The 26,816-nt window shown below is 72.8% G+C and overlaps 3 protein-coding genes across 5 annotated transcripts in view; 2 read left to right on the plus strand and 1 right to left on the minus strand.

Moving 5' to 3' along the window:
- LOC135325402 (uncharacterized) overlaps positions 1–2,293 on the plus strand; it is a 3,693-nt gene extending 1,400 nt beyond the window's left edge. Inside the window, exons 4-8 of the mRNA XM_064503418.1 lie at positions 192–280; positions 657–771; positions 1,796–1,865; positions 1,953–2,038; positions 2,159–2,293. Coding sequence (XP_064359488.1) covers positions 192–280; positions 657–771; positions 1,796–1,865; positions 1,953–2,038; positions 2,159–2,293 — 495 coding nt within the window. The remainder of the gene's footprint in view (positions 1–191; positions 281–656; positions 772–1,795; positions 1,866–1,952; positions 2,039–2,158) is intronic.
- WDR45 (WD repeat domain 45) lies at positions 2,183–7,510 on the plus strand. 3 transcript variants are annotated; one of them, XM_064503476.1, is made up of 11 exons: positions 2,183–2,302; positions 2,815–2,898; positions 4,003–4,077; positions 4,736–4,840; positions 4,941–5,046; positions 5,154–5,248; positions 5,572–5,651; positions 6,562–6,726; positions 6,860–6,961; positions 7,048–7,190; positions 7,264–7,510. In XM_064503476.1, exons 2-11 carry the CDS (start codon positions 2,850–2,852, stop codon positions 7,508–7,510), a joined length of 1,167 nt encoding a protein of 388 aa, XP_064359546.1. In that variant the 5' UTR covers positions 2,183–2,302; positions 2,815–2,849. The 3 variants fall into 3 exon arrangements, with proteins under 3 accessions (XP_064359546.1, XP_064359544.1, XP_064359545.1); XM_064503474.1 differs by lacking the exon at positions 2,183–2,302 and adding an exon at positions 2,525–2,729; XM_064503475.1 differs by lacking the exon at positions 2,183–2,302 and adding an exon at positions 2,525–2,729 and having other exon boundaries at positions 6,562–6,770; positions 7,264–7,497.
- Positions 7,424–26,343, minus strand: HDAC6 (histone deacetylase 6). Its single transcript, XM_064503473.1, is given in 31 exon segments — positions 7,424–7,744; positions 8,786–8,914; positions 9,792–9,850; positions 9,853–9,937; positions 10,062–10,136; positions 10,225–10,511; positions 11,310–11,496; positions 12,616–12,641; positions 12,644–12,764; positions 12,863–13,052; positions 13,947–14,015; positions 14,619–14,752; positions 15,705–15,873; positions 17,061–17,189; positions 17,431–17,623; positions 18,336–18,403; positions 18,981–19,084; positions 19,999–20,088; positions 20,611–20,670; positions 20,779–20,844; positions 21,576–21,702; positions 22,473–22,541; positions 22,644–22,742; positions 23,604–23,704; positions 23,807–23,876; positions 24,757–24,797; positions 24,885–24,969; positions 25,063–25,151; positions 25,614–25,730; positions 25,992–26,075; positions 26,280–26,343. Coding segments are annotated over 30 exon segments (3,135 nt in total). The 5' UTR covers positions 25,995–26,075; positions 26,280–26,343; the 3' UTR covers positions 7,424–7,651.
- Positions 26,344–26,816: the final 473 nt, after the last annotated feature.

The following is a 26,816-nucleotide window of genomic DNA, read 5'->3' on the forward strand; positions in this document are numbered from 1 at the left end:
CTCCCAGTGCCGTGATCCCACCCCCCCGCGCAGCGGTGAGCGTCTAGCACCCCCCAGTAACTCCCAGTAACCCCCAGTAACCTCCCAGTGCCGTGATCCCACCCCCCCGGGCAGCGGTGAGCGTCTAGCACCCCCCAGTAACTCCCAGTAACCCCCAGTAACCTCCCAGTACTGTGATCCCACCCCCCCAGGCAGCGGTGAGTGTCCCAGTGTCCCCCAGTAACCCCCAGTGCTTCCCAGTAACATCTTGGCGCCGCAATCCTGTCCCCCCCGAGCAGTGGTGAGTGCCCAGTGCCCCCCAGTAATGCCCAGTGCCTCCCAGTACATCCCAGTTCCCCCCCAGGGAAGCCCCCGCAGGGGAAGGAAGGCCGGAAGGCGGAGGCTGAGGAGGGCCCGGACGCCGGGGCCCCTGCCCGGAGCCGGGGGGAGAAGGACGGCAAGAGGAAGCCCCCCCCCACGGCGGAGAGGTGAGACGTGGGGGGCCCTATAGCACCTGGGGGGGGGTCACAGCCCTGGGGGGGCCCCCGGCGGCCCGGGACCCACGGCGGTGCCCCCCAGGGCGGAGAGGTGAGACGTGGGGGGCCCTATAGCACCCGGGGGGGGTCACAGCCCGGGGGGGCCCCCGGCGGCCCGGGACCCACGGCGGTGCCCCCCAGGGCGGCGAAGCAGGCGCGGGGGGGGCCCCCCGCCGGCCCCCACTGGCTGCGGCGGGACCTGCGGGTGCGCTGCGTCGACAAGGCCCACGGCGCCGGGCGCTACTACAACTGCAAGGTGGGTCGCGGCCGCCCCACGGCGCCCCATAACTCGCCCCGGGTCCTCCCCCTGGAGTTGGGGGGGGGGTCTTGTGCCCCATAACCAGCCCCACGTCCCCCCCAGAGGTCCTGTGGGGCAGGGTGGGGGTTCCCTGCGCCCCATAACCAGCTCCATGTCCCCCCCAGAGGTCCCGTGGGGTGGGGTGGGGGGTCCCTGTGCCCCATAACCAGCCTCATGTCCCCCCCAGAGGTCCGGTGGTCAGGGTGGGAGGGTCCCTGTGCCCCATAATCAGCCCTACGCCCCCCCTGGAGGTCCTGTGGGTCAGGATGGGGGGGTCCCTGTGCCCCACAACCAGCCCCACATCCCCCTGGAGCTCCCCTGGGGCAGGGTGGGAGGGTCCCCACATCACCCCCCCCAGCTGTGGGTCAGGATGGGGGGGTCCCTGTGCCCCACAACCAGCCCCACGTCCCCCCTGGAGCTCCCCTGGGGCAGGGTGGGAGGGTCCCCACATCCTCCCCCCCGCTGTGGGTCAGGGTGGGGGATCCCTGTGCCCCATAACCAGCCCCATGTACCCCTTGGAGATCCTGTGGGGCAGGGTGGGGGGGTCCCTGTGCCCCACAGCCAGCCCCGTATCCCCCCAGAGGTCCCGTGGGGCAGAGTGGGAGGGTCCCTGTGCCCCATAACCAGCCCCATGTACCCCTTGGAGATCCTGTGGGTCAGGGTGGGGGATCCCTGTGCCCCATAACCAGCCCCATGTACCCCTTGGAGATCCTGTGGGTCAGGGTGGGGGATCCCTGTGCCCCATAACCAGCCCCATGTACCCCTTGGAGATCCTGTGGGGCAGGGTGGGGGGATCCCTGTGCCCCACAGCCAGCCCCGTATCCCCCCAGAGGTCCCGTGGGGCAGAGTGGGAGGGTCCCTGTGCCCCACAACCAGCCCCACGTCCCCCCTGGAGCTCCCCTGGGGCAGGGTGGGAGGGCCCCCACATCCCCCCCCCGCCGTGGGGCAGGTTGGGGGTCGCCGTGACCCACGTGCCCCCCAGATGGTGGTGGAGGACGTCGTCTCCCGGAACACGTGCGTGTGCCGCACGGACGAGGGGCTCCTGGTGGAGGGTGAGTCGGGGCCGGGGGGGTCCCGTTGTGCCCCCTGGGGCGCCGGGAGCCCCCCCTGCCCCCCCTGAGGCCGCCGCCGCCCCCCAGGCCTGCGGGAAGCCATGCTGGAGACGGTGATCCCCCGCGGCGAGGCCGACCGCGTCATGGTGGTGCTGGGGGAGCACGCCGGCAAGGTGAGCCGCCATTCCGGGGGCCCTGTGCCCCCCCGCCAGGCTCCAAGATGGCCGCCGCGGCTTCACGCCCCTCGCACGTCCCAGAAGCCCTCGCGAGCGCGGCCCCCTTTGCCCCCCCAGGTGGGCCGGATCCTGGAGCGGGACCCGGCGCGGAGCCGGGCGCTGGTGCAGCTGCAGCGGGAGGCGGCGGGGCAGGTGCTGGCGCTGGACTACGACGCCGTCTGCCACTACGTGGGGGGCGCCGAGGACGACTGACGCCGCGCGGTGCGCGAATAAAGGCGGCGACGCCTGCCCCGCCCCTTGCCGTTGTCCCTCCCTGTGTGGGGACGCCCCCGCGAGCGAGCCCCGGCGGCCGGGTGAGGCCCAACTGCCACCTGAAGCTGCCCCGCTGCCAGCCCCGAACGTGGCCGCTGCCCGCTTCCAAGACGGCGGTTGCTATGGACGACGGCCCGCGTCCAAGATGGCGGGCGGTAGGGTGGGCGGGTTGCGACAGGTGCCAACATGGCGGGCGGGGTTTGCCAGGCGTCAAAATGGCGGCGGGCGGCAACGGTTGCTACGGGCAACGGCGGCGCTTCCGCCGTGGGGCGGCTTCCCGCCCTTCCCTCAGTCACGTGCCCGGAGGACTCTCCGGCCGGCAGCGCTGTGAGGACTCTATGGTCTAAGGCCGCCGCCGGTGTTTGCAGCGGCCCCGGTACCGGCGCGGGGGGGCGCGGGGGGGGCTCGGGCTCCCCGGGGGGCGGCGGTCGCCGCTCTGACCCCCCCCCCGCCTCCCGCAGGCCTCCCGGCGCGGGCAGCGGCCGCCCCCGCCGCCATGGCGCAGGCCCGGGGGGTGAACAGCCTCCGCTTCAACCAGGACCAGAGTGAGTGCGGGGCCGCGGCCCCCCCCGGGGAAGCGGGGTCTGGGAGCCGTCGAGACCCCCCCGGGGAAGCGGGGTCCGGGAGCCCCCCCGAGACCCTCCCCAGGGAAACGGGGTCTGGGAGCCCCCCCGAGAGTCCTCCGAGACCCCCCCCCCGGGACCGCGGTGTCTAGGAGCCCCCAGAGCCCCCCAAAAAATATCCCTAGGGAATCCTGGTATCTGGGAGGCCCCAAATCTCCCCAGGAGCCCCCCAAAATACCCCCCCCGGGGACCCTTGTGTCATGTAGTCCCCAAATGCCCCTGGGAGACCCCTAAAAATACCCTCGGGAGATCCTGGTGTCCAGGAGCCCCCCAAAACGCCCCCAGAGACAGGGTGTCTGGGAGCCCCAAAATCCCTCCTGGGAGCCCCAAAACCTTGCTGGGAACACGGTGTTTGGGAGCCCCCAAATCTCTCCGGGAGCCCCCCAAAAATACCCCCCCGGGAGCCTGGTGTCTGGGAGCCCCCAAATCCCCCCGGGAGCCCCCTAAAACACCCCCAAAGACACAGTGTTTGGGAGCCCCCAAATCTCTCCGGGAGCCCCCCCAAAATACCCCCCCGGGAGCCCCCAAATCCCCACAAGAGCCCCCCAAAATACCCCTGGGAGACCCTGGTGTCCGTGAGCCCCCAAATCCCCCCCGGGAGCCCCCTAAAACACCCCCAAAGACACAGTGTTTGGGAGACCCCAAATCTCTCTGGGAGCCCCAAAATTCTCTTGGGGAACCTGGTGTCTGGGAACCCCTAAATTTGCCTGGGAGCCCCCGAAATGTCCCCAGGGGACCCTGGAATCTGTGGAGCCCCCAAACCCCTTGGGGAGCCCCAAAACCTCCCTGAGAATCTGGCGTCCGGGAGCCCCTAAATCCCCCTGGCCCCCCAAAAATACCCCAGGGGACCCTGGTGTCCGGGAGCCCCCAAACCTGCCGGGAGCCCCAAAACGCCCCCGAGACACGGTGTCCAGGAGCCCCCAAACGCCCCAGGACCCCCCAAACCTCCCTGGGCCACGGTGCCCGGGAGCCCCCCCGCTCCCCCCCCCCCGGCAGCCCCCCACGTGCCCCCCCGCCCCGTTTCAGGCTGCTTCTGCTGCGCGATGGAGTCGGGGGTGCGGATCTTCAACGTGGAGCCGCTCATGGAGAAGGGGCACCTGGGTGAGCAGGCCCGGACGCCTGGGCCCCTCCGGGGGGCGGGGGGGGGGGTGCAGAGCCGTCCCCTCCCCCAGGGAGCTGTGGAGCCTGAGACCGGGGGGCTGGGGGGCTTTTTGGGGTCACCTCATGCTTGGGGAAGGACTTGGGGGGGGGGTTAGGGGGCGTTTGGGGGTGCCCCAGGCCTCCGTGCAGGGGGTGTGGGGTGTTTTGGGACCCCCTGAGGCCGGGGGGGCTGTTTGGGGCGTTTTGGGGGTCCCGCTGCCCTGGGGGAGGAGCCGGGGGGCATTTTGGGGTTCCCCAGACCCGGGCGCGGGGATAAGTGGGTCTCGGGGCGTTTTGGGGGTCCCTTCAGGCCTGGGGGGGCGTTTCGGGGTCCCCCGCCCCGAGGAGGGCGTTACGGGGGGGCTAGGGCGCATTTCGGGGTGCTCCAGAGCTGGACGCGGGGATTATGGGGGGGGGGGGCGGGGGCATTTGGGCCCCCCCAGGGCCGCGGGGGGGGGGGGGGGGGGGTTGGGGGCTCTCGGGGCGGCTTCGGGCTCCCTCGCGGCGCCGTTTTCCTGGGCGCGGAGCTTTGGGGCTGCGGCCCCGAGGCCGGGGGGCGCGGGGGGGTCCCGGGGGGTCCGGGGGGGGGGCACGGGAGCCCCCCGACCCCCCCGTGCAGACGCGGAGCAGGTGGGCAGCGTGGTGCTGGTGGAGATGCTGCACCGCTCCAACCTCCTGGCCATCGTGGGCGGCGGCGGCAACCCCAAGTTCTCCGACCTCTCAGGTGCGCCCGGACGCCTGGGCCCACCCCGGCGGCCCCCCCACCCCCCCCCGGACGCCTGGGCCCGCGGCTGACCCCCCCCCCCCCCCCGTGTCCCCCCCAGTGCTGATCTGGGACGACGCGCGCGAGGGGAAGGACGCCAAGGACAAGCTGGTGCTGGAGTTCACCTTCACCAAGCCCGTCCTCGCCGTCCGCATGCGGCACGACAAGTGAGCGCCCCCTCCCCGCGCCCCCCCCACCCCGAGGGGGGCCCAGGCGTCCGGGAGACCCCCCCCGCGCCGCCCCCGGGGGACCCAGGCGTCCGGGTGCCCCCCAGGATCGTCATCGTGCTGCGGAGCCGCATCTACGTCTTCTCCTTCCCCGAAAACCCCACCAAGCTCTTCGAGTTCGACACCCGCGACAACCCCAAAGGTAGCTGCCCCCCCCCCCCCCGGGGGGCCCAGGCATCCCTGCTGCCCCCCCCGGGCGTCCCCGCTGCCCCCCAAGTGACCCCGCTGCCCCCCAAGTGACCCCGTCTCTGGGCGCGGGACGGGGTAACGAGCTCAATTAGCCGCAGCTGTGCTAACGAGGGGCCCTGAGTGCCCGCACCTGGGGCTGCGCCCGGACACCTGCGCCCTGGACCCCCCCCCCCCCGAGGTGTCCGGGGGTGGCCCAGGTGTCCGGGGGGGGGGGGCCCAGGTGTCCGGGGGGGGGGCCCAGGCGTGCGGGGGGCCCAGGCGTCCGGCTCCCCCCAGGGCTCTGCGACCTCTGCCCCAGCCTGGAGAAGCAGCTGCTGGTTTTCCCCGGCCACAAGTGCGGCAGCCTCCAGCTGGTGGTGAGGGGCCGGGGGGGGCACTGGGAGGGACTGGGAGGGACTGGGGGATTGTGGGGGGCACTGGGGGGGGTGAGGAGGGCCTGCAGGGCTATTGGGGGCACTGGGAAGGACTGGGAGGTACTGGGAAGGGACTGGGGACGTGGAGGTGCTATTGGGAACACTGGGAGGTGCTGGGGGCTTATAGGGAGCATGGGGAGGTACTGGGGGGATTGTGGGGGGCACTGGGAGGCACTGGGGGCACTGGGGGGGTGAGGAGGGCCTGCAGGGCCATTGGGGGCACTGGGAGGGACTGGGGGGATTGTGGGGGGCACTGGGAGGCACTGGGGGCACTGGGGGGGGTGAGGAGGGCCTGCAGGGCCATTGGGGGCACTGGGAGGGACTGGGGGGATTGTGGGGGGCACTGGGAGGCACTGGGGGCACTGGGGGGGTGAGGGAGGGCCTGCAGAGCTATGGGGGGCACTGGGAGGGACTGGGAAGACACGGGCAGTACTGGGGGGGACTGGGGGGTGCGATGCGGGACTGGGGAGGCCCAGGGGCACTGGGGGGAGCAGGGGGGCACTGGGAGGGACTGGGAGCACAGGAGGGGGCACTGGGGGCTCATGGGGTGCAGGGAGGGACTGGGGGGCACTGGGAGGGACTGGGAGCACAGGAAGGGGCACTGGGGGCTCATGGGGTGCAGGGAGGGACTGGGGGGCACTGGGAGGGACTGGGAGCACAGGAAGGGGCACTGGGGGCTCATGGGGGGCAGGGGGAGGGACTGGGGCACTGGGAGGGACTGGGAGTGTGGGAGGGGGCACTGGGGGCTCAGGGGGGACGGGGGGGGCACTGGGGAGACTGGGGGGTCACTGGGAGGTCCCAGGGGTGCCGTGGCCCCCCCGCGTGGTCCCAACCCCCCCCCGCCCCCCCCCAGGACCTGGGGAGCGCCAAGCCGGGGACGTCGTCGGCGCCGTTCACCATCAACGCGCACCAGAGCGAGGTGGCCTGCGCGGCGCTGGGCCCCGGCGGCGCCCTGGTGGCCTCGGCCTCCCGCAAGGGCACCCTGATCCGCCTCTTCGACACCCACTCGCGCGCCAAGGTGGTGGAGCTGCGCCGCGGCACCGACCCCGCCACGCTCTACTGGTGACCGGGGGGGGGGGCCCGGGGGGGGGGGGGCTGCGGGGGGGGGGGGGGCACAGCCTCGCTGACCCCCCCCGCCCGCCCCCCCCCAGCCTGGCCTTCAGCCCCGACGCCGCCTTCCTCTGCGCCTCCAGCGACAAGGGCACCGTGCACGTCTTCGCCCTGCGCGACACCCGCCTCAACCGCCGCTCCGCGTGAGTCCCGCCCCCCCCCCCCCCCGCGCCCCCCCCCCCGCAGCCACGGGGCAGCTCCCACCCACCCCCCCGCCGCCCCCCCCCAGGCTGGCGCGCGTGGGCAAGGTGGGCCCGGTGCTGGGCCCCTACGTGGAGTCGCAGTGGTCGCTGGCCAGCTTCACCGTGCCGGCCGAGGCCGCCTGCGTCTGCGCCTTCGGCCGCGGCGGCCGCAGCCCCTGCTCCGTCGTCGGTGAGTCCCGGGGGGGGGGACGAGGGGGGCCCCCCCCCCGCTGCCCCGCTGACCCCCCCCCCCCCCCCCGCAGCCGTCTGCGTCGACGGCACCTTCCACAAATACGTCTTCACCCCCGACGGCAACTGCAACCGCGAGGCCTTCGACGTCTACCTGGACATCTGCGACGACGACGACTTCTGACCCCCCCCCCGGGACCCCCCCGGGACCCCCCCGGGACCCCCCCGGCGCCGTTCGCAGCCTTTGTACTTTATTTCGTGTCTCCCGTTACAAACAAGCGGATTAAAAAAAAGCACGCGTCGCTCTCGGGGGGGGCTTAAAAATGAGCGGGGGGGGGGGCAACCCCCCCCCCCCGTGCCTCAGTTTCCCCCCGTGTTGCTTTGGGGGGGGGTGAGGGGCCGCTGCTGGTGCTGGAGCTGCTGGTGCGGCCGGGGGGGGGGGGGGCACGTGGCGTAGCCCTTTTAAGAGATGGGGGGCGGGGTCAGAGCGGGGAGGTCGGGGGGGTCGACGCCGAACTTGAGGCGGTGCAGGAGGGTCTTGGCCGGCAGCAGGGCCTGGGGGGGGGAAGGGGGGGTGAGAGGTGGTGGGGACCCCCCCCCACACACACCATGGTACTGCCCAATGGGAACCCCCCACACACACACACACCATGGTACTGCCCATTGGAGACCCCCCCCCCCACACACCATGGTACTGCCCAACAGACCCCCCCCCCATGATGGTATCACCCAGCAGACCCTCCCCCCACCAAAAACAATGGTACCATCCAGTGACCCCCCCCCAGTAATGGTATGTTCCACTAGACACCCCCCCCATTACAGTCAGGGTTTGGGCCAGAAAACCCCGCCCCCATGGCACAGCCCAGCCACTCACACTCACACTCCGGGGAGTGCACACTCACCCCCCCCCCCATAACAGTGCAGGGCAGGGTCTCACACACACACTCGTACTCACACTCCGGGGAGTCCCCACTCACGACCCCCCCCCCCAGTGCAGGCCAGTGGCACACTCACACTCTGGTGAGTCCCCACTCACTCTCCATAACTGCAGTCCAGTGATGCGTGCGTGTGTGTGTGTGCACAGTCACACTCGGGCGAGTCCCACTCACACTCGGGCGAGTCCCCACTCACTCCCCCTAACAGTGCACTCCAGTCTCTCACACACTCACTCCGGTGAGTCCCCACTCACTCTCCATAACTGCAGGCCAGTGATGCGTGCGTGCGTGTGCACACTCACACTCAGGCGAGTCCCCACTCACTCCCCCTAACAGTGCACTCCAGTCTCTCACACACTCACTCCGGTGAGTCCCCACTCACTCTCCATAACTGCAGGCCAGTGATGCGTGCGTGCGTGTGCACACTCACACTCGGGCGAGTCCCCACTCACCCCCCCATAACAGTGCACTCCAGTCTCTCACACACTCACACTCCGGTGAGTCCCCACTCACGCTCCATAACTGCAGGCCAGTGATGCGTGCGTGCGTGCGCACAGTCACACTCAGGCAAGTCCCCACTCACACTCAGGCGAGTCCCCACTCACTCTCGGGCGAGTCCCCACTCACACACACACAGCCCCCGCGGCGGGGGCGGGCTCACCGGGTGGTGGACGTATGATTGGCAGCTGTAGCACCAAGCCGATAGGTCGCTGTAGCTCAGCACCAGGGCGTGGCCGGAGGCGGAGCCGTGCTCCAGCATGTGCCCCCCCACGTAGCGCCCGCACAGCACCTGCGGGCCCAGGCGTCCGGGGCGGGGTTGGGGGGGGGTGGTGGTTATTTGAGTCCAGGGGGTGCATTTGGGGCTCGGGGGGGGGCATTTGGGGGGGTGCTGGGGGGTATTTGGGGGTGCTGGGGGGGTTTATTTGGGGCCTGGAGGGGGATATTTGGGGGGCACAGGAGTGCGTTTGGGGGTGCTGGGGGGGTATTTGGGGCCCAAGGGGTGTATTGGGGTCCTGGGGGGGGGTATTTGGGGCCCGAGGAGGTATTTGGGGCCCAGGGGGGCTATTTGGGGCCCAAAGGGGGTATTTGGGGGTGCTGGGGGGGTTTTGGGGGCCTGGGGGAGTATCTCGGGGGTGCTGGGGAGGGTATTTGGGGGCACTGAGGTGTTATTTGGGGCCCAAAGAGAGTGTATTTGGGGCCTGGGGGGGTATTTGGGGGCACTGGGGGGTTATTTGGGGGCCCGAGGGGGTGTATTTGGGGCTGGGGTTTGGGGCTGGGGGGTGTATTTGGGGCTTGGAGGAGTATTTGGGGCCCAGGGGGAGTAGCTGGGGGGTGCTGGGGGTGTGTGTGGGGCCCAAGGGGGTATTCGGGGCCCAGGGAGGCTATGTGGGGCCCAAGGGGGAATTTGGGGGTGCTGGGCAGGTGTTTGGGGGGTGCTGGGGGGGTATTTGGGTCCAAGGGGGGTATTTGGGGGTGCTGGGGGGGTATATGGGGCCTGGGGGGTGTATTAGGGGCCCAGGGGGGTATTCGGGGGTGCTGGGGGGGGCTATTTGGGGCCCAAGAGGGTATTCGGGATCCCGGGGGGGTATTTGGGGGCACGGGGGGTATCTGGGGGTGCTGGGGGGGATTCAGGGGAGCTGGGGGGGTATTTGGGGGGGGGGACTCACCCGGTAGCAGCTGAGGCAGAGCCAGGGCTCCCGGCGGCTCCCGCAGGCCTCGCAGGGGGGGCGGCGGCCAGGCCCCCCCCCGGCACCGGCGCCACTGCCCCGACGTGGGGGCACCCGCGCAGGGGGGCCACGGCAAAAAGCAGCCCCTGGGGGGGGGGGGGGAGAGCGGGGGGGGGGCACGTGGGACCCCGGCGTCCGGGCAGCCCAGTGCCCCCCGGGGGGGCCCAGGCACCCCCCACCCCCCCCAGGGGCCCAGGCGTCCGGGCTCACCTCCGCCAGCTCCTCCTCCAGGCCCGTGGGGGAGGGGAGGGGTCCAGCCGCCTCCTCCAGCAGTCCGGGGGGGTCCTGGAGGGGGGAGGACGGGGGGGGGGATTGGGGGCGGGGCTGCCCACCAGGCCCCGCCTCCTGCCCCTGGCCCCGCCCACGCTCCTACCTGGGGGGCGTGGTCAGCCGGAGGGAGCCCCGCCCCCGGCTGGGTGCTGGCCCCGCCCTCGGGGGGGGCAGGGCCGGGGGGGTCCCCCAGGCGGAGCTCCCCCAGGCGCATGATGTCATCGCGGGGCGTGAGGTCATCGCGGGGCGTGAGGTCACTGTCGCGTGGGGTGTCGTCGCCGGGAGCGATGTCATGGCCGCCGGTGATGTCATCATCGTGCGTGATGTCATCACAGGGCGTGTCGCCGGCCGAGCCCTGCTCCTCGGGGGGCTCCTCCTCCGCCGGGGGGGCTGGGGGGGGGAGTGTGGGGCTCCCTGTGGGGTGCTGGGGTCCCGCCGTGGGGCAGGGGCTCCCCCGGGGGTCTCCATGGGGCAGGGGGACCCCGTGGGGCAGGGGGACCTCCATGGGGCGGGGGGGTCTGCCTCTGTGGGGCTGGGGGTCCCTGTGGGGCGAGGAGCGCTCCCCGTGGGGCAGAGTGTCCTGTGGGGCAGGCACTCACTGTGGGGCCTGGGGGGGGATCGCCATGGGGCAGGACTCACTGGGGGGGGGGTCCAGGTTTTGCTGTGGGACAGGGGTGGTTGCCGTGGGGTGGGGCCTCCCCGTGGGGCAGGGCACATTGCCATGGGGCAGGAGCAGTTGAAATGGGGCAGGGGTCGCCGCCGTGGGGCAGGGCGGGCGCCGTGGGGCGGGACTCACCGGGGGGCCGGGGCGCAGGGGGTGTCACCGTGGGGCAGGGGGGCTCCCCGTGGGGCAGGGGTCGCCGCCGTGGGGCAGGGCGGGCGCCGTGGGGCGGGACTCACCGGGGGGCCGGGGCACAGGGGTCGCCGCCGTGGGGCAGGGGGGCTCCCCGTGGGGCAGGGGGGCTCCCCGTGGGGCAGGGGTCGCCGCCGTGGGGCAGGGCGGGCGCCGTGGGGCGGGACTCACCGGGGGGCCGTGGGGCAGGGGGTGTCACCGTGGGGCAGGGGGGCTCCCCGTGGGGCAGGGGGGCTCCCCGTGGGGCAGGGGTCACTGCCGTGGGGCAGGGGGGCTCCCCGTGGGGCAGGGGTCGCCGCCGTGGGGCAGGGCGGGCGCCGTGGGGCGGGACTCACCGGGGGGCCGGGGCGGCAGGCGCAGGCAGGCCCAGGCGGCCCAGTGGGCGCCGCGCGTCAGCTCCAGGGCGCGCAGGGGGCCGGGCTGGGGGGGCGCCGGGGGGGGCGGCGCCGGGGGGGGGTCGCCCAGCAGCACCCGCGTGCACTGCGCCACCCCCTCCGCCGTCGCCCCCAGGTTGTAGCCGCCCTGCGGGCCCAGGCGTCCGGATCAGCCGGGGGCCCGGGCGTCCGGGGGGCTCCCCCCAACCCCCCCAGGGGCCCAGGCGTCCGGGGGGGCTCCCCCCACCCCCTCTGGGGGCCCGGGCGTCCGGGGGGCTCCCCCCAACCCCTCTGGGGGCCCCAGTGGGCTCCCCCCAACCCCCCCAGGGGCCCAGGCGTCCGGGGGGGCTCCCCCCACCCTTCTGGGGGCCCCAGTGGGCTCCCCCCACCCCCTCCTCCAGGGCCCAGGCGTCCGGGGGGGCTCCCCCCACCCCCTCTGGGGGCCCGGGTGTCCGGGATGGCTCCCCCCACCCCCTGGTGGCCCCAGTGGGCTCCCCCCACCCCCCCAGGGGCCCAGGTGTCCGGGATGGCCCCCCCCAACCTCCCCAGGGGCCCAGGCATCCGGGGGGGCTCCCCCCACCCCTCTGGGGGCCCCAGTGGGCTCCCCCCACCCCCCCCAGCAGGGCCCAGGCGTCCGGGGGGGCTCCCCCCACCCACTCTGGGGGCCCAGGTGTCCGGGGGGCTCCCCCCAACCTCCCCAAGGGCCCAGGCATCCGGGGGGGCTCCCCCCACCCCCTCCCCAGGGGCCCAGGTGTCCGGGGGGGCTCCCTCCACCCCCCCAACAGGGCCCAGGCGTCCAGGGGGCTCCCCCCAACCCCCTGGGCGCCCCAGCGGGCTCCCCCCTCCCAGCAGGGCCCAGGCGTCCGGGGGGGCTCCCTCCACCCCCCCAACAGGGCCCAGGCGTCCGGGAGGGGGTCCTACCTCCCCCCGGGGGACCCAGGCGTCCCCCCCCACCCCCCCGGGGGCCCAGGCGTCCCCCCCCATGGGGCCCAGGCGTCCGGGAGGGGGACCTACCTCCCCCCGGGGGACCCAGGCGTCCCCCCCCACCCCCCCGGGGGCCCAGGCGTCCCCCCCCATGGGGCCCAGGCGTCCGGGAGGGGGTCCTACCTCCCCCCGGGAGACCCAGGCGTCCCCCCCCACCCCCCCGGGGGCCCAGGCGTCCGGGAGGGGGACCTACCTCCCCCCGGGGGACCCAGGCGTCCCCCCCCACCCCCCCGGGGGCCCAGGCGTCCCCCCCCACCCCCAGGGGCCCGGGCGTCCGGCGCACCTCGAGGATGAGGACGAGGCGCCCCCCGCCAGCCCCGCCAGCAGGTGGGTCATGAGGCCGAAGGCTTCCGGCGACACTTGGCAGCCGCCCAGCGGGTCCCCGCGCGCCGCGTCGAAGCCCGCCGACACCAGCACCAGCTCGGGGGCGAACTGGGGGCCCAGGCGTCCGGGGCGTCACGCGGGGCCCGGGCGTCCGGCCCCACCCCCCCCCCCCCCGCCGCCGCGAGGGGCCCAGGCGTCCGGCTCACCTGGTAGGCCACGGGCAGGACGAGGCGCTCCATGGCGGCCAGGTAGTCGCCGTCGGCGGCCCGGGGCCCCGCCCAGCCCACGTTGAGGGTGAAGCCGCGGCCGCGGCCCCGGCCCGTCCGGGCGCCCCCCCCGGCGCCCCCCCCGGGGAAGAAGGCGCCGTCGTGGCGGTGCAGCGACACGTAGAGCACGCTGTGGGGCAGGCGCGTGTGGGGCAGGGCCCGCGGGGGGGGGTGGGGGGGGCGCGTGTGGGGCAGGGTGTGGGGGGAGGCAGCGTGGGGGCATGTGGGGGGCACGGTGCTGGGGGGCACCGCGTGGGGGGACCCGTGTGGGGCACAGTGTGTGTGGGGGGGACCGTTGTGGGGCACAGTGTGTGGGGGGGGGACCCGTGTGGGGCACAGTGTGTGTGGGGGGGACCGTTGTGGGGCACAGTGTGTGTGTGGGGGGGACCGTTGTGGGGCACAGTGTGTGGGGGGGGACCCGTGTGGGGGACAGTGTGTGGGGGGGGGACCGTTGTGGGGCACAGTGTGTGGGGGGGACCCGTGTGGGGCACAGTGTGTGGGGGGGGGACCCGTGTGGGGCACAGTGTGTGTGTGGGGGGGACCGTTGTGGGGCACAGTGTGTGGGGGGGACCGTTGTGGGGCACAGTGTGGGGGGGGGACCCGTGTGGGGCACAGTGTGTGGGGGGGGACCGCGTGGGACACGACACTGGGGGTCACGACGCAGGCGGACACGTGTGGGGCACGGTGCCGGGGGGCACCACATTGGGGGGCACGGTGTGGGGCACAGTGATAGTGGTCACCCATATGGGGCACAGCGTGGGGGGCCCACGTGTGCTGCAGTGCTGGGGGGCACTGCATGGGGGGGGCACACGTGTGGGGCACGGCCCTGGGGGGCACTGTGGGTGGGGGGCACCCGTGTGGGGCACGCCGTGGGGGGAACTTCTATGGGGCACAGCCCCAGGGTCACCACATGTGGGGGCACCCGTGTGGGGCACGGCGCTGGGGGGCACTGGGTGTGGGGGGACCCGTGTGGGGCGGGGCGTGTGTGGGGCGGGGCGTGGGGCCCCCCCGCGCCCCCCCTGACCTGGGGTCGTCCTCGAAGATGCGCTGGGTGCCGTTGCCGTGGTGAACGTCCCAGTCCACGATGAGCACCCTGCACGGGGCCCAGGCGTCCGGGCGCTGCTCGGCCACCCCGGGGGGGGGGGGCCCGGCCGCAGGGAGACCCCCCCACCGCCCCCCTGGGGCCCAGGTGTCCGGGACACCCCCCACAAGCCCCCCCGGGGCCCAGGCATCCGGGACACCCCCCACTCCCTGGGGCCCCGGTGCCCCCCCCCACCCCTGCTCACCAGAGACCCCCCCGCCGCCCCCCCCGTGCCCCCCCCCGCTCACCGCAGGCGCCCCCCCGCCAGGCCCCCCCCGTTGCCCCCCCCCGCTCACCGCAGGCGCCCCCCCCCCCGTGCCCCCCCCGTGCCCCCCCCCCGCTCACCGCAGGTGCCCCCCCGCCAGGCGCTGCCCGTGCCCCCCCGCTCACCGCAGGTGCCCCCCCGCCAGGCCCCCCCCGTGCCCCCCCCGCTCCCCCCCGCCGCCCCCCCAGGCCCAGGCACCCCCCCGTGCCCCCCCCGCTCACCGCAGCCGCCCCCCCGCCAGGCGCTGCCCGTGCCCCCCCCGTGTGCCCCCCCCGTGCCCCCCCCCGCTCACCGCAGGCGCCCCCCCGCCAGGCCCCCCCCTGTGCCCCCCCCGTGCCCCCCCCGCTCACCGCAGGCGCCCCCCCGCCAGGCGCTGCCCGTGCCGGGCCGCCACGGCCGCCGAGTTGAGCAGGCAGAAGCCGCCGGCGGCGTCGGGCTCCGCGTGGTGCCCGGGGGGGCGAACCACCGCCACCGCGTTGCGCACCTGGGGGGGGGGGGGGGACCACGTATAGCGCCCTATAGCGCCCCATAGCACCCTATAGCGCCCCTATAGCGCCCCAGCCACGCGCACCACCACTATAGCGCCCTTACACCACCCCTATAGCACCCATTCGGCACCCGACCCACACATACAGCACCTATAGTGCCCCTATAGGACCGCTGTAGCACCTATTTGGCACCTGACCCACACGTATGTCACCTATAGTGCTCCTGCAGCACCAATGCATGCATGTGGCACCTATAGCACTCCGACTGTGTCCGTTCTCATGCATTAACTCCCTATAGCAGCCCCATAATGCTCCTGTAGAGCATGTCTCCATGCATGTAGCACCTATAGTGCTCCCGCGGCACTCCTATAGGGCTCGTTTCTACATGTATAGCACCCATAGTGCTTCTAAAGCTCCCCTCTAGCACCTGCCTGCATGCATAGCGCCCCTATAGCATCCCCACAGTGCCTGGTTCCACCCACAGAGCCCCTATAGCACCCCCACAGTGCCTATCTCTACCCATGGAGCCCCTATAGCACCTCTATAGCACCCCCACGGTGCCTGGTTCCCCCCGCAGAGCCCCTATAGCCCCCTATAGCACCCCCACGGTGCCTGGTTCCCCCCGCAGAGCTCCTATAGCCCCCCTATAGCACCCCCACGGTGCCTGGTCCCACCCACAGGGCCCCTATAGCAGCCCTATATCACCCTCACAGCGCTCCTCCCCATCTATGGAGCCCCTATAGACCCCCTAAAGCACCTGACCCACACATATGGGTGCTACAGTGCCTCCACACAACCCCTACAGCACCCGTCCCCAGGCGTACGGCCCCGATAGCCCCCGGCAGCACCCCTTGCCACGTGCCAGCCCCCGCAGCGCCCCGCGCCGCCCCCCCCGCGGCCCCTATAGCCCCTATAGCCCCTACGGCCCCCGCGGCCCCCACAGCGCACCTGGGCACCGAGGACGGCGGCGACGGCGGCGCAGGCAGCCCCCGCGGCCAGGCGGGCGCAGGCGGCCGAGCGGGCGCACAGGAACACCGAGGGGAAGCGGGCGGCCGCCCGGCGCAGCTCCCGCGGGCCCAGCCCCGCCGTGGCCGCCAGCCCCGCCACGTACGCCGGCCTGCGGGGCCCAGGCGTCCGGGCGTGACCCCCCCCAAGGACCCAGGGATCCCCCCCCCAGGGGCCCAGGCGTCCAGGGAGCCCCCCATGAGGACCCAGGTGCCCGAGGACCCCCCCCCAGGAGGACCCAGGCGTCCAGGGATCACCCCCAGGGGCCCAGGCATCCGGGGATCCCCCCCCCAGGGACCCACGGGCATGAGGACCCCCCCCAGGGGCCCAGGCGTCCAGGGAGCCCCCCCCAGGGGAACCCAGGCTAATGGGCAGACCCCCCCAGGGGCCCAGGTGTCCGGGCATGACCCCCCCCAAGGACCCAGGGATCCCCCCCCCAGGGGCCCAGGCGTCCAGGGAGCCCCCCCCAGGGGAACCCAGGCTAATGGGCAGACCCCCCCAGGGGCCCAGGCGTCCGGGCGTGACCCCCCCCAAGGACCCAGGGATCCCCCCCCCAGGGGCCCAGGCGTCCAGGGATCACCCCCAGGGGCCCAGGCATCCAGGGAGCCCCCCCAGGGGAACCCAGACTAATGGGCAGACCCCCCCAGGGGCCCAGGCGTCCGGGCGTGACCCCCCCCAAGGACCCAGGGATTCCCCCACCAGGGGCCCAGGCGTCCAGGGATTCCCCCCCCAGGGACTCAGGGGCCCGAGGACCCCCCCCCAGGGGCCCAGGCGTCCAGGGATTCCCCCCCCCCAGGGACCCACGGGTCCGAGGATCCCCCCCCAGGGGCCCAGGCGTCCAGGGATCCCCCCCCAGGGGCCCAGGCGTCCAGGGAGCCCCCCCCAGGGACCCACGGTCCCAAGGATCCCCCCCCAGGGGCCCAGGCATCCGGGGAGCCCCCCCCCAGGGGAACCCAGGCAAAGGGGCAGCTTCCCCCCACGCCCCCCAGGGGCCCAGGTGTTTGGGGATCCCCCCCCCAAGGGGCCCAGGTGTCCGGGGATCCTCCCCCCAGGGGACCCAGGCATCCGGGTCCCCCCCCCAGGAGACCCAGGTGTCCAGGGTGCCCCCCCGACAAGGAGCCCAGGTGTCCGGGCCTGTCCCCCACCCCCCAAGGGGCCCAGGCGTCCGGGGCTCCCCCCTCTGGGACCCAGGGATTCCCCCCCCCCCCGCCAAGGACCCAGGCGTTCCCTTCCCCAAGGACCCAGGCGTCCGCCCCCGCCCCCCCCCCCCCCGGGGCCCAGGCGTCCCCGCGGGCTCACGTGTGCACGGCGTGCAGCTCGTGGGGCAGGGCCTCGCGGGGGGGCAGCCGCAGGCAGCGCTCCGCCAGCCCCAGCTCCGCCAGGCGCTCCATGATGCGCGTCACCCGCTGCGGCACCTCGGGGTGCTGGCTGGGGGGGGGCACCCGGACGCCTGGGTCCCTGCGCTGCCCCCCTCCACCGCTCGCAGGGGACCCCGGCGTCCGGGAGCACCCCCAGAGACCCAGGAGTCTGGGAGCCCCCACAGTGGGACCCAGGCGTCCGGGAGCCCCCCCTCAGAGGGATCCAGGTATCCGGGAACCCCCCCCAGGGGACCCAGGCGTCCGGGAGCCCCCCGCCCCCCCCCCCCCAGGGGCCCCGGCGTCCGGGCTACCTGTCCCACATGTTGTAGTGCTCCGTCATCCTCTCGTCGTAGAGCAGCCCGGTGCGGGCGGGGGGCCGGGGCCGGGTCACGTCCCGCTCGGCTCGTGCCAGCGCCTCCTCGGGGGGCTCCGGCGGCGGCGCCGGGGGGGCCCCGGGAGCCCCCTGCCCCTCATCCCCCTCCTCCGCCGGGGGCCCCTGCGGCTCTGCGGGGGGCGGCACGGGCCTCAGTGGGGCCCCTGCGCCCAGCCGCCATGGCCGTCCTCACGGCCCCCATGGCCAAGGCCACCAGCGGGGTGGGGGCCCAGGGCCCCCCCAAATCAGGAGGGTCCTCGGGGGGGGGGGTGCAGGGCCTCCTGGGGGGGCGGGCCCAAGATGGCCGCCTGGCCACAGAGAGCGCTCTCTAGCCACCAAAACGGCGGGAAAAGTAAACATAGCAACCAAAATGGCCGCCTAGCAACCAAGATGGCTGCCCGGCTACCAAAATGGCCGCCTAGCGACCGCGGGCGTCCCCTAGCAACCAAGATGGCTGCCAAGCTGCCAAGATGGCCGCCTAGCAACGAGAGTGGCGGGAAAGGGCCACATAGCAACCAAGATGGCCGCCTAGCGACCAGAATGGCGGGAAAAGGAACACATAGCAACCAAGATGGCCGCCTAGCGACCAGAATGGCGGGAAAGGGACACATAGCAACCAAGATGGCCGCCTAGCGACCAGAATGGCGGGAAAAGGAACACATAGCAACCAAGATGGCCGCCTAGCAACGCGGCTCGGCCCCTAGCAACCAGGCCCAGGGCTTCCCGGCAACGGGGCCGCCTGGGCCCCTCGACCCCCCTGTTTTTGGGGGGGGACACGGGATCCCCCCCGGGGGGTGTGGGGGGGATACAGGCCCCCCGTTTTGGGGGGGGGACACAACTCACCAGCCTGGCGCAGGCAGCCCCAGTACTTGCGGTGGGCATCTATGGCGCGGGCCAGCGAGGCCAGCCCGCTGTGGGGAGGGGGCGGGGAGGGGTGAGGGGGGGCCGTGAGACCCCCCCAAAACACCCTCAGTGCCCCCCGCACCCCCGGATCTCCCCCCCCAATGGCCCTCGCCCCCCCAACACCCCCAAATGCTCCCCCAATGCCTCCAACACCCCTGCCCCCCCCCACAGCCTCCCGGCTGCCCCCAGCCCTCCAGCACCCCCAAATTGCCCTCGCCCCCCCAGTGCTCCTGGTGTCCCCAAACCCCCCAAAATGCCTTAACCCCCCCAGCCCCCCCAAATCGCTCTTGTCCCCCCAAATGCCCCCAAATTGCCCCAACCCCCCAAGCTGCCCCAGCGTCCCCAAATCCCCCTCGCCCCCCCAGCACCCCCAAATCCCCCTTGTCCCCCCAAATCCCCCCCGATTGCCCCAGCCCCCCCAGTGCCCCCAACCCCCCCAAATTGCCCTCACCCCACAGCCCCCCAAATCCCCCCCCGTGCCCCCAAATCCCCCCAAGTTGCCCTCACCCCCCCCCGGCTCCCCCAGTGCCCCCAAAACCCCCATTACCCCCCCCCGGCACCCCCCAGCCCCCCGCGCCCCCTCACCTGGCGCTGGGGACGGCGGGGGCGGAGGGGGGGCAGGGGTCCCCCAGCAGGGTCCCCAGCACGGCGCCGAGCCCCTGCGCCAGGCCCCGCGGCTCCCAGCCCCCCTGCGCGGCACCCGGCCCCTATAGCGCCCGCAGCGCCGGGGGGGCCGCCGTGCCGCGCCGGGGGGGGCACACGCACCCCCTGCCCTGGGGACGTCCCACGGGGGCCCCGACCCCCCCACACCTATACGTTCCCCATAGTGCCCCCCCCATGGTCCCTATAGTCCCTCCAGGTCACCCCTATGGCCCCTATAGCCCCCCCCGGTCACCCCCAGCACCCCTATAGCACCCCCAGGCCACCCATATGGGCTCTACAGTCCCCCCTGGCCACCCCTATGGCCCCTATAATGCTCCCAGACCACTGCTAGGACCCCTATATCATCCACGTGGCACCCATATAGACCGTATAGTACCCCCAAGTCACCCCCAGGGACCCTATACCATCCTTGGGTCACCCCTATAGCCCCTATAGCACCCCTGCGTCACCCCTAGAAGCTCTATACCACCCCCAGGCCACCCCTAGGACCCCCATACCCTCCCCAGGTCACCCATACAGCCCCTATAGTGCCCCCAAGTCACCCATATGTCCCCTACACCACCCTGGGGTTACCCCTACGGCCCCTATAGCACCCATGGAGAGGTCCCCATGGCCTCCATAAGGCTTGTGGGTCATCCGTACGGCCCCTACGATGCTCTCGGGAGGACAGTGCCACCCCTGTAACACCCACAAGTGCTTTCTATGGCCCTATAGTGCCCAGGGGTGACAGATGGGGGTCCTATATCACCCAGGTGCATCCCCTGTAGCTCCCATACATCATCCTGGAGCGGTCTGTATGGCCCCATGGTGCCCTCCGACAGCGCCCACGAGGCCCCACACGGCCCCTATAGCCCCCGGGCGACCCCCATAGCCCCCACGCGGCCCCTATAGCCCCCGCGCGGCCCCTATAGCCCCCGCGCGGCCCCTATAGCCCCCTCACCTCCAGGGAGAGCACCAGGCGGCCCCCGGCCAGCGCCATGAGCAGGTGGGTGAGGTGGGCGAAGCAGCCGGGCGTCACGCTCATCCCCCCCTGCGAGGGACGCGCCGTCGGCGGGGACCTATAGCGGCCCCCCCGCGGCCCCTGCGGGCGCTTCGGAGCCGGGCGCGCCCCCCCCCCCGCCCCTATAGCACCCATATAGCACCCACGCGGGGTCCTCAACCCCCGCAAGACCCAGGAGCCCTTCGTTGAGTTCATCAAAATCAAAAGGACTTTCAGATCTTATAGCTTCTATAACGCTCCCAAAATAGCTAATTATAGCTTTTTTAATGCTATAGAGCACTCTATAATGTGGACAAACACCCAAGCTGTTCATATAATGCCCAAACCCCCTTCCTATAGCTCTTAAAGGACTCATAAAGAGCTTATAAGGCCCACACAACATCCAAGGTCGGCTCAGCAGCCCCCACACCACCCCAGGGCACCTATAGGGCCCCTAAGACGCCCCCAGCAGCTCCATGGGGTTTCTATAGCGCTGAGAACTGATCCATAGGTCCCCGTACCGCCCCGGCGTGATGCCTATGGATCGCGTATGTCCCGTAGGGCCCCGCTCACCTGGGGGTCCCCGACGAGGGCGCCGAAGCCGGCGGCGACGAGCACCAGCTGCGGCTGAAACTAGAGCGGAGGCCGCGTCCGTCCGTCTGCCCGCCCGTCCATACGTCCCCCGGCCCGTCCATACGTCCCCCGGCCCGTCCATACGTCCCCCCGCCCGCCCCGGCTCACCTCCAGGGCCACGGGCAGCAGCAGGCGCAGGAAGGCTGCCAGGTAGTCGCCGTCCGTCATGCCGGGCTGCGGAGAGACGCGCGGACGCCTCAGCCCCCCATAGCACCTATAGGCAGCCTGGAGGAGCTCCCCATAGCCCCCGTGCTGCCCAGGCATGGTCCACATGGTCCCTATAGGGCCTGAAGAAGCTCCCCATAGCCCCCACGCTGCCCAGGGACGCTCCACGTGGCCCCTATAGAGCCCGAATAAGCTCCTTATGAACCCTACGCTGCGCAGGAACACTCTATGTGGCCCCTATATAGCCTGAAGAAGCTCCCTATAGCCCCCACACTGCCCGAGAATGGTCCATGCAGCCCCTATGGAACCTAGCAATAACCCATGTGTTCTCTGAGGACCTAAATTTTATACATATAGAGTTCACACAGCATTAAACTCACTTTTACAGCACCTATAAAACATACAGCCAATACATATTACAGTTACAGTAAATCATATATTTTTCAATATCTACAAAAACAATCTATATGATTTTTACAGGAACCCACGATGCCCCATGTGACCCATGCAATGCCCGGAGCTCTGCGTACGGCCCCTATAGCGCCCACAACCCCCTATACAGACCTGCCGACGCGGGGCAGCACCCATACGCACCCCGTGCAGCCCCCGAGCGGGACGTACGGCCCCAATGGGGGGGGGGGGTCCACAACCCCCGGGGGGCTCGCGCAGCCCCCAGACGATGCCGCGGGGGCCCCTATAGACCCCTATAGCCCCCTATAGCCCCCTACGGCCCGGCCTACCTGGTCCCAGGGCAGGTTGATGGTGAAGCCCTCGGCCCGGCCCCGGCCCACGGCGCCGCAGCCGGAGGCGGTTGGGGGGGACCCGGGGGGGCCGCCCTCGCCCCGGTGCACCGAGAAGCACAGCACGCTGCGGGGGGGGCGGGGGGGTCAGCACCGCCCCCAGTATGTCCCAGTACCGCCCAGTACTCCCCAGAATGTCCCAGTACCCCCTGGCATCGCCCTCGCCCCGGTGCACTGAGAAGCACAGCATGCTGCGGTGGGGCGGGGGGGGTCAGTGCTGCCCCCAGTACGTCCCAGTACCGCCCAGTATGTCCCAGTACCCCCCAGTGCCCCCTGGCATCTCCCTCGCCCCGGTGCACCGAGAAGCACAGCACGCTGCGGGGGGGGGGGGGCGGGGGGGGTCAGTGCTGCCCCCAGTACCCCCCAATGCCCCCCAGTATGTCCCAGTACCCCCCAGTACCCCCTGGCACCTCCCTCGCCCCGGTGCACCGAGAAGCACAGCACGCTGCGGGGGGGGCGGGGGGGGTCAGTGCTGCCACCCAGTGCCCCCCAGTACTGCCCAGTATGTCCCAGTACTGCCCAGTGCCCTTCAGCACCCGCCAGTGCCCCCCAGCACCCCCCCAATATCCCCCAGTGCACCCAGTACTGCTCCGTTATCCCCAGCATCCCCCAGCAACGCCTCCCACGCTCTCCAGTATCCCCCAGTACCTCCCATTGGCCCGCCGGTGCCCCTCCAGTACCTCCCAGTGTTCCCCAGTGCCCCTCCCAGTTCTCCTCCAGTATCTCCCAATGCTCTTTCAGTATATCCCAATGCCTCCCACAGCCCCCAGTATCCCCCAGTGCCACCCAGCAGCCCCCCCAGTATCCCCAGTGCCTCCCAGTGCCCCCCGCGCCCACCTGGGGTCGTCCTCGAAGAGGCGCTGGGTGCCCCGGCCGGGCCGCACGTCCCAGTCCACGAGCAGCACGCTGCGGGGAGGCGCCGTGAGGGCCCAGGCGTCCGGGCCCCCCCCATCCCCCCGCGCGGGGCCCAGGCGTCCGGGCCCCCCCCCGCCCCCCCGCGGCACTCACCGCCGGGCCCCGAGGCGGCGCTGGGCGAAGCGGGCGGCCACGGCCACGGCCACGGCGTCGGCATCCGGGGCGTCGCGCTGCGCCCGCGGCCCGGGGGTGCTGCCGGGACACCCCGCCCCTATGGCGCCCGTGCTGCGCCCCCCCCCACAGCCCCTATACCCCCCCGCAGCAACCCCCAGGTCCCCATAGCCCCTATGTGGCCCCCACAGCACCCCCCGGGTACATACAGTCCCTATACAGCCCCCACATTGCCCCCCAGGCCCCATATGGCCCCCGCAGCACCCCCAGGGCTCCTATAGCCCCTACACGACCCCCATAGCGCCCCTAGAGTCCCTATAGGTCCTACACACCCCCACAGTGCTCCGACGGCTGCTATAGCTCCTATGTGGCCCCCACAGCACCCCCAGCGCTTCTATATGGTCCCCACAGCATCCCCAAGGCTCCTATAGCCCCTATACGGTCCCTGAAATGCTCCCAGGGCCCCTACCACCCCCACATGGCCCCCATAGTGCCCCCAGGGCCCCTATAGCCCCCCCAGGGCCCCTATAGCCCCTATGTACCCCCCTAGTGCCCCCAGGGCCCCGACAGCCCCTATGTGACCCCCGGAGCACCCCCAGGGCCCCTGCCACCCCTATATGGCTCCCTATAGCTCCTATGTGTCCCCCAGGCCCCGACAGCCCCTGCGTGGCCCCCACAGTGCCCCCAGGGCCCCTATATGGCCCCCACATTGGCCCCAAGACTCCTATAGTCCCTATATGTCCCCCATAGGCCCCCCCCCAGAGCCCCTACCACCCCTATGGAACCCCCAGGAAAAACCCTGACAGACCCCATAGCGTCCCAAGAGCCCCCATAACCCCCCTACGGGACCAACAAAAGGGCCCCCGTAGCCCCCATCGTAGCCAACGGCCCCTATAGCCCCCCCCCGGCCCCTATAGCCCCCGACGCGCGCGGCGGCCGTACCGGGCGAGCGCCAGCCCGTTGCGCAGCTCCCCGGCCACCACCTTGGTCACCAGCGCCAGCAGTGCCCCTGCCGCCAGCCGCGCCCCCCCCGCCGCCGCCGCCTGCGGGGGGACCAGGCGTCCGGGGGGGCTCCCTCCGGCCCCCTCCCCCCACCCCCCGCCGCCGCCCCACGGGGGGGCCCCGGCGTCCGGGCGCGCACCCACCGGGGACGGGAAGGCCGCCGCCGCCGAGCTCCCCTCCGCCGTCGTCTGCGTCAGCGCCGGCGCCTCGGGGCTGCGGGACCCACGGCCGCCCCACGGCTTCAGGCACCCGCCCCCCAGATCCCCCCCCCAGGGACCCCCAGATCCCCCCCCGGGGACCCCCCAAACCCCCCCAGGGGCCTCCCAACCCCCCTGCAGACCCCTGATACCCCCAAATGCCCCCTGGGAACCCCCAAAACACCCAGGGATGCCCCCAGGACCCCCAACCCCCCTGGGGACCCCCAAATGCCCCCCAGGAACCCCCCAACCCCCACGGGGGACCCCCCAGAGACCCCCAAATCCCCCCCAGGGACCCCCAAAACACCCAGGGATGCCCCCCGGGGATCCCCAAGCACCCCCACGGATGCCCAAACGCCCCCCAGGGACCCTGAAACCCCTCAAGGACCCCCCAACCCCCCCAGGGACCCCCAAAACCTCCAAGGGACCCCCAATACCCCCCGGAATCCCCAAATACTCCCCAGGGATCCCCCAACCTCCCCAGGGACCCCCGCAAGGACCCCCAAGCCCCCCTGGGGAGCCCCAAGCCCCCCAGTGACCCCCAGCTGCCCCCCCAGGGGGCCCATGGGGACCCCCACACACCCTGGGAACCCTCAGAGACACCCCAAACACCCCCAAAGGCCCCCAGGGACCCCAAAACCCCTCAGGGACCCCCCCAAACCCCCCTGGGTACCCCAAATACTCCCCAGGGACCCCCAAACCCCCCCAGGGACACCCAGCGCTCTCCAGAGCCCCTTACAGCCACCCCCACGGACTCCCCACCCCACTTAACAACCCCCCGAGACCCCAAAGTGCCTTACAGGACTCCCAAAACCCCCCCTGAGCCCCCCCCAATCCCCCCAGGGACCCCCTGAGCACCCCAAAAGCCCCCAGGGCCCCCCCGCACCCCCCCCAACCTGTGGACCAGCAAGAGCTCTTCATCAGTAGCCAAGCGGGGCTGAAATGAGAGAGGGAGAGGGGAGCACGAGGGGCCCAGGCGTCCGGCCCCCCCCCCCCCATGGGGCCCAGGCGTCCGGGCGCTCACCTCCACGCGGACGCAGCGCTCCACCAGGCCGAACTCCTGCAGCTTGGCCCAGACGGCCGCCAGCGGGGCCGGGCCCTGGGGGGCACTGCGGGGGGGCGGAGGGGCCGGTGAGGGCCCCGGCGTCCGGGCGGAGCCCCCTGCCACCCCCCAGGGGCCCAGGCGTCCGGGCCCTACCTACCTCTCATCGCGGGGGCAGCAGGCAGCCGCCGCCGGCTCGGCGTAGACCAGCCCCGTCCCCGTGGCCACCGGCCCCTCCGCGCCCAGCTCCTGGCGGGAGGCGAGCCCAGGCGTCCGGGGGGCCCAGGCGTCCGGGGGGCCCAGGCGTCCAGGCTCGAGATGTTCCCCCCCTCCCCGCTGTCGCCCGATGAGCCTCCCCCCAACCCCAGGAGGGACCCAGGCATCCAGGAGGGGCCCAGGTGTCCCCAGGAGGGACCCAGGTGTCCGGGCTCAGCATCCCCCCACCCCCAGGAGGGGCCCAGGCGTCCGGGAGGGGCCCAGGTGTCCCCAGGAGGGATCCAGGCATCTGGGAGGGGCCCAGGCGTCCGGGCCCAGCCGCCCCCCAGCCCCCAAGAGGGACCCAGGTGTCCAGGAGGGGCCCAGGAGTCCGGGCCCAGACTCCCCCTGTCCCCAGGAGGGACCCAGGCGTCCCCAGGAGGGGCCCCGGCCCCCCATGCCCCCCCCCACCCCGCCCACCGCAGGGGCCCCGGCGTCCGGGCTGGCCCCGCCTACCAGGCGCTGTAGCCCCGCCTCCAGCTCCTCCTCCTTGTTCATCCTCCGGGCCCGGCCCCGGCGCTTGGCCTCGGGCAGCCCCGGGCTGTGCCGGGGGGCGCGGCGCCCCGCCCGGCCCTGGGGGCGGAGCCTCGTCACGCCACGCCCACCTCCTCCCACCCCACCCAGCCCCGCCCCTCTAGGCCCCGCCCACGGCACACAGCCCCGCCCATCGGGCCACACCTCAAACATTTGCCCTGGCCACCCTGCACAAAGCCCCGCCCCCTCCCCTTAGCCCCCGCCCCTCACAGACACGCCCCGAGTGGCCCCGCCCACCCGCTCCAGCAAGCCCCGCCCCTCCCTGCTGACCACGCCCCCTCCAGGCCCCGCCCCACTCACCATGGCGCCCGCGGGGGCGGGGCTCCGTCAGCGCGTGGGGGGGGGGCGGCCGCAGCCCGGGGGCATCGCGGGAGGGGGAGGGGCCTGGGGGGGGCAAGGGGGTTAGGGGGGGCGGGGGAAAACGGGGGGGGCGAATGGGAGCTGGGGGGCAGCGGGGTGGGGGGGCAGCGGGGGCGCTCCGGGGGCAGCAGGGGGGCATGTGGGGCAGCGGGGGGGGGATGTGGGGGGGGCGGGGGGCGGCGGGGGGGGGTCCGGGAGCGGAGCGGGGCGCGGCGCGGCCGCTCTCACCTGCTCCCCCCGCGCGACGGGCGCGCGCGCGGCGCGCGGCGATGACGTCGGCGGCCGCCGGGAGGGACCAAGTGGGAGCGCGGGGCGGGCGGGACCACGGGAGGGCGCCGCGGGGGCCGGAGAGCGCCATCTTGGGGCGCCGCCGCGGGGGGGGCCATCTTGGGGCGGGCTCCTGCATGGCGGGCGCCATCTTGGGGGGGGCTCTTTCTTGGGGGGGCCGTTTTGGAGGCGCCATTTTAGGGGTGCCATCACGGGGGACACCACCCTGGGGGCGCCATCTTGGGGCTCCATCCTGGGGGGCGCCATTTCGGGGGTGCCAGCCTTGGGGGGCTCCATCTTAGGGTGCCATCCTGGGGGGCGCCATTTTGGGGGTGCCACCCTGGGGGGCGCCATTTCAGGTGTGCCAGCCTGGGGGGCGCCATTTTGGGGGAAGCCATCTTGAGGGTGCCATCATGGGCAGTGCCATTTTGGGGGTGCCATCACAGAGGACACCATCTTGGGGGTGCTATTTTGGGGGTGCCATCATGGGGGATGCCA

The sequence above is a fragment of the Dromaius novaehollandiae genome, chromosome 37 (genome assembly GCF_036370855.1).
Source record: "Dromaius novaehollandiae isolate bDroNov1 chromosome 37, bDroNov1.hap1, whole genome shotgun sequence".
NCBI lineage: Eukaryota > Metazoa > Chordata > Aves > Casuariiformes > Dromaiidae > Dromaius > Dromaius novaehollandiae.